Source organism: Pseudorca crassidens, chromosome 17 (genome assembly GCF_039906515.1).
Source record: "Pseudorca crassidens isolate mPseCra1 chromosome 17, mPseCra1.hap1, whole genome shotgun sequence".
NCBI classification, from domain to species: domain Eukaryota; kingdom Metazoa; phylum Chordata; class Mammalia; order Artiodactyla; family Delphinidae; genus Pseudorca; species Pseudorca crassidens.
The window spans coordinates 45,925,249-45,931,248 of NC_090312.1; the positions used below are offsets into that span (position 1 = coordinate 45,925,249).

The 6,000-nt window shown below is 38.1% G+C and overlaps 1 protein-coding gene across 1 annotated transcript in view; it reads right to left on the minus strand.

The window, feature by feature from the left end:
* The window catches only part of SLC26A7 (solute carrier family 26 member 7), a 181,446-nt gene extending 175,699 nt beyond the window's left edge, over nt 1–5,747 (minus strand). The window contains exon 1 of the mRNA XM_067712815.1: nt 5,209–5,747. Within this exon, the coding sequence (XP_067568916.1) occupies nt 5,209–5,401 (193 nt within the window). The 5' untranslated portion in view covers nt 5,402–5,747. The remainder of the gene's footprint in view (nt 1–5,208) is intronic.
* Nucleotides 5,748–6,000: the final 253 nt, after the last annotated feature.

Here is a 6,000-nt window from a genome sequence, read left to right on the forward strand (position 1 = left end):
CCTCTGGTCCCTGCCACGGTGGTGTGTCCCGTGAGCAGCTCTCTTGGGGGGTTCGAGACGGTAAGAGAGGCGTGCCTGTCCCCCACCCCTCGGTGGAGCTAGGTGCCACCTCGTCGTGGTCGTCCTCTTGCGGTGTGCCCTGGGGAGACTGACTGGCCGGGCGAACGCCACGTGTGCCCCTTTGTGGGGGTCGCAGGCGGGCCGTGGGGGTGATCGTGGTGGGCCAGGGCCTGCGAGAGGGGAGGCTGTCACGCTTCTCGGGCGTGCTCCCCCCTTCAAGAGCCCGCTGGACGAGACTGAGAGCAGCACAGGTCATGCCCCGGCCCTGACCGTGAACGCTCCTGTGGGCCGTGTGCCTACCCATACTGCAGCAGGCCCCACTCCTCCGCCCAGTCAAGGACTGGCGTCTCATGGAGCGCCTCCGTGGGCTCGAAGGGAAGACGATGGGTGGGGGACGACGCGCCATCGGTGAGAAAGCCTTCTCTAGCTATCTGAGAGGGAGCCTTGGGATACCGGAACCCCCAGCTGCTGCCCCTCCCAAGCCCAGTGGCCACTGTGGCGAGTGCCAGAGCACGTGGGAAGAACCCCTCGCCTTTCCCGGATGGGTGCGCCTGCCTGCGGTGGGTCCCAGCGCCTGCTCTTTGAAAAAGAAAAAAAGAAAAAACATAGAAAGAAAAAAAATTAAAAACAAAAGAAAAACAAAAAAAAGAAATGAAGTATATTAGAATATATTCATGCAAGTCCACAGACCTAAAAGTTGTGCGGATTTAAGTTAAGAGCCTAGTCTTACGTATTCTCTTTTAAAGGTTTTATTTAAGAATGAGTTCAAGGCATTTCAACAAAACATGTTAGAAAGTGTCTTGGCAGGGGATACAAATTCAGACACTCATAGGGATAGGCAGATAATAGGGATACTAGGAGGAAGAGTGGCAGCAGATGTGTGAATGGTGGAAACTGTAGCAAAATACAAAGCACATGCCCTGTCCACAGGGGGAGCGAGCAGGTTTTTACCACATGGGAACATGGGCCTCTTATGGCCATGTATTTCCCTTTTTCAAGAGAAGCCAGGCACCTAGATTTTCATATGAACTATACAGATGGGTTAATGTTGGAGAAAAACACTGGGATGAAGGAAACACAGACCAATCTTTTACCAGATTTGTCTGGTGAGCTATAAGTTTATAAATTCAGGGAAGTAAGGGAAATTGGAAGAAATTAATTACTCACATTTTTATGTGAATTTTACTATCGATATCTTTATTACATTTATTTTGAAGACATAAGAATTAATTTAAATTTAATTCCTTTCCTAGAGTGGCAGCATATTACCATAGAACAATCAGAGGCTTCAGGAGCTAAATTGTTTATTTAATGATATGGAGAAACATTTACTGAAAACCTATGTTACTGAAAACCTATGTCGATGCACCAGGTACAAGTCGGCAAAAATATAAAGATTAAGACATTCTTTCCAAAGCTTACCCACCAGTGCATAAAGAGTTGTACCAAAAGATTACAATGCAATCTGATAAGGCCTATCATAGAGATATGTAAAAAGTACAAAGGGAGTCGGAGGTAAGAAAACATACATCTTTCCCAGGAGATTGGGAGGGATTCTCAGAGGAAAGATCTCTTTGAGTAGAACTTTGCATTAAGAGGCCCAGATTATTAATGATCTAATAGATTATTCTGAAGAATCGGGCTTTTATCCTAGAGGAAACAGAGGGTCACTGAAGAATTATGAACAGGGAATTGATGTTTAGATTTTTATGATCATTCCAGCTACAGTATAGAATGGCCTGCAGGAGGAGATAAGAGTAGAGAATGAAGACCCACAAGATGATGATTTCAGTAGGTCAGTGAACTGGGGCAGTAGCCGGGAACATGAAGTAAGACTACTAGTTTGGAAAGATATTTAGGGAATAGAAACAACAGAACCTGGTGGTTGATTGTACACTAGATGGTAGAATAGCAAAAGAGAGGGAAGAGTTGAGAATAACTTGAGACTCTGTGAGAGGTAGTCTGGTACAAAGGTGAGAACATAGTCCCTGGAGCCAGACCACTTGGGTTAAAATTCTATCTCTTCTAACTCATTTACTGTGTGACTTTAAGCAAGTTATTTATTCTCTGTAAGCCTCAGTTTTGTATATATGTCGTGTTCTTTTGTGTCTAAAAATTACTGTTATTATTATTTATTATTATAATTCTGGTTAGGATGGTGGCATCATTCAGTTTGTTTCTTTTAGAAGACTAGCGTTGCCTTTGAAGTGCTTTTAGGAGATTCTAGGTTTGTATAGTTGAAGACGTGGATCTCGGGTTGAGAAGAAAGTTTCAATAGTACAGTTAAGGTGTTTACAGCCTCTGATGTAGATGAAATAGCCTAAGGCATTCATTTTCAGAGAAGAAGGCCCAGTGTTTGAGTCTCCAGGACACTAGTGTTTAATGGGTCGGTAGAGTAGGAAGCAAAATCTGCAAAGGCTCATAATAAGAGAAGGCCAGAGAGGTAGCAGAATATAAACAGGAGAGCAGTGTCTAAAACCCAAGAGAAGAAATGGTTTTAAAAAGGCTACAGTCAACACAGAAAATACTACAGAGGAATCAATTGTGATGATGACTGACAAGTATCTATATTTAACAACTAGGAAATCTTTAATAAAGTAAGTTAAAATGGCTCCTTGGTATTTGACATATAGAAAAGACTCAAATGTTAGTTTCCTTTAACCTTAATTTTAAATGCATTTCTAGAGAAAGAAGAATTAAAAACAACTACTGGATTGAATTATATAATTTTTTGTATTTGTAGGTTAAAAATCATTGAATTCAACAATTTCATGTAATTCAACTATGTTGAATAACTGAAAAGCTGCTTCAAAGACTGGTAGAGTAAAATCAGATCTTTGTTTCTATTGTTTGCATTATGATGCAAGAGCAAAAATTACCCCTTCTTTCTTCTAATTTTTCCTAAAGAAATGGAGTTGATAATGATTGCCAATACTGTATTCACATGAATAGCAGGTAATGATATCTAAGTGCCTTCCTTACTCCATGTTCTACTATAGTTATTTCCCTTGTCACTCTGCCTTTGAGTCTGAAAACTACAGGGGTGAAACCTAAATGCAAAGACAATTTAAAGGAAAGGATGTTTGCACCTTTCCAAAGAAATGCCTTCTATTACTAATAACATTGGTATTATGAAAAAGTCTAGTAATTTTGGCAGTGTAGAGTATAAAGCATAAAATGTTGAGTGTTAGCTTTGGAATCAAGTCCTGACTCTATCACTTATCAGGCATGAATTCCAGGGAAAATTATTTACTTGTCTAAGCTTCCACTTTCTCATGTGGAAAATGGAGGACTGCTATCATTTGGGATTTTGTTGTGATAGGGTAAGATAATGTATATAAGGGATTTACAACAATGCCCCTTACAACAAATGGTAACTTATGATATTTACCCATAGTGAGTAAGCATGAGAAAGTTTGAGAGAATTGTTTTTAATGTACTTTTAGAAGGATTAGTCTGTCCATACACCAACAAAGACCTTTAAGTTCTTTCTAGCAGTGTAGCTTCCTTGCCCAATCACTGGGAGCCTTCCAAGAGAACCAAGAGCCAGATCCATAACTTCCAAGACACAAGGGCTGAGTAAGCTTTGTGCTTCTCATCAGTCGGGGGCTGGTAACATATTTCTTCATAACCGGTGAAATGCATGACTCATAAAACAAAACCCCTCAATATTTATATCCAAGGAAAAGCCATACAATTAACTACCAAAGACACATAAATGATAATGCTAATGATGTATCACAGGTATCTTTATCATATCCCCAAATTTTCTTATTAACCTGATATTTAACAAAGATGAAAAATATTTAGTTTTAGAAATATATTCTTCTTTCACTTTACAATAAATTAAAGCAAAATAAATTTATAAAATATACTGAAACTATCTGGTGAAAAAGTCCTTGTAAGCTCATCGCCTTAGTTTCAAAGTCCATGGTAGTGTTTCATTTCGAATTAAAAATTCAATAAATACAATCCTAAAAAATGCCTTAACCTGCTATTTACTTTGCATTTTTATGAAAGACTACTATGCTTTGCTTTTGGCAAAATGGTCATTAAAAATATCATAGAAGACTATTCAGGGAAATGGAATCCCAGAAAGTATGATAGTATTATGGATCTTAAAGTAAAGCCACCAGTGCAGATGTTCCTGATCATACTAAAAACAGAAACACATAAACCAGTTTGTTCCAGCTACAGAATAATTCAGTTAGAAAAGTGCTTATAATTTAATGGTATGAATAATAGTTCAAGCCAGGGAGGTAGTAAAACTGCAAAAAAATATAAATCTACAGAATCTGTGCCAAGGAATATTTTACAAATTCTCAAGGTTGAAAAAATCAGTTCCTTTTCTTTCTACAGGTAGAAAATTATTACCTGAATTAATTTTAAAAAATACAATGAATATACCTTTCAGGAAAATACACACACAAAAAACACATACATGATCATACACTGTATGCACACTAGTTACCTAAGAGCTTTCACCAAGAGAAACATCTATCTAAATCCAGAATATCATTTATAATCTGCTTTGGGAAAGTTAAAATCAGACTTCTCAACAGTTTAAATTTTGTATTGAGAAACAAACAGTATGTAATGTGATACAGAATTAAATCGGCATGTGAAAACGTAAGCTCTAAGGACACACAGGATTTTCTTTGCAAATAATGATCTTGGCAAAGAGCCTCCTTTATGTACGGAAAGGTCTGCTCCTTGCTTATAGCAACTCTCAAGACTACAAAGGTAATTGTATGCTGCTAATTAGGTTTACAAATGACTTGTTCAAGCCAGGAGATATTTTATAGCTTGATTCAGCTTAAGTAGAAAGCTGTATCAGCAAGGTCAAACTATAAAAACTCATTCTCCCACAATTACTGAAATTATTGATCTCTACTCACATAGTATGAATTTTAACATTGCAAATATATAATGCCATTAAAAATTTGGTTTGATGCTTATTAGGTATCAAAAAATAGCAAAAAAAAAGACAACTAGGAAAACATTTGTATACAGATATTCAATGTGTTTATTCCCCCAAAGTTAATTAAAATACATTTCATTAGTAGATCTTAGGTCACAATACTCTTCCAAGAAAGCAAAGTGGTATCTATTCTGCATAAAACAGGAAAATCAAATGCAGTACATTACCTTGTGTCACCTGTTGAACTGCCAGCATTATCCCAGACACAGTGTCTGGAAGCAAGTTTTCTTTCAGATTATAATGTGTTGCCCATTCCAAAATAGGTAGCCGCCTTCTACACCACTGTTTAAAGTCTTCACAATGGGGCATATGCATCTTGCTCCAGAGCACACTTTTCTTTTTTCTCTTTGCCCCTGTCATTTTCAGATTACCTCTTGTAGAAGTAAACTTCTTTAAACAAGAAAAAAAATCGTTGCAGAACACCTCCTTTCAATGCCAGGCTCCAACTCGTCTGTGGTTTACAATGTCAAAGCAATCCAGAAAATAAATCAATAAAAGAAAGAGGGAGAGAGACAGCACTTAAATATATGCAGCCAGGCTGTATGTGTTATTATGGTACAGCTAATTATGCTAGATGAAAGATACAGACTAAAACCTTGAATTCTTATTTGAATGAGATGGAGAAATGGTCCCTATTAGTATAATATTTTTCTCATCTTGGAAAAGTAATGGATTCAGTGTTAAGTTGGTGTAGAGTTCTCTTGCCAGTAATTCCCCTTATATTCACTGTAGTCTTATGCTTTGGCTTAAATCCCAGCAGCTAATGAGGTAGTTCTGGGCATGTGTTGGAAGTGGGCAGGGTTATGCTAATGAACCTAGGACGCATTTAGCTATTCCCGTCTCTCCCTACAAGCTATGCAAAACCATAAAATTGCCAGAGAGGTTTGCCATGCAAAATGTGTTCAGAGAATCTAGATTTACTTCTTTGGGGAGTGTATATTTTCAATATATCAAACAAC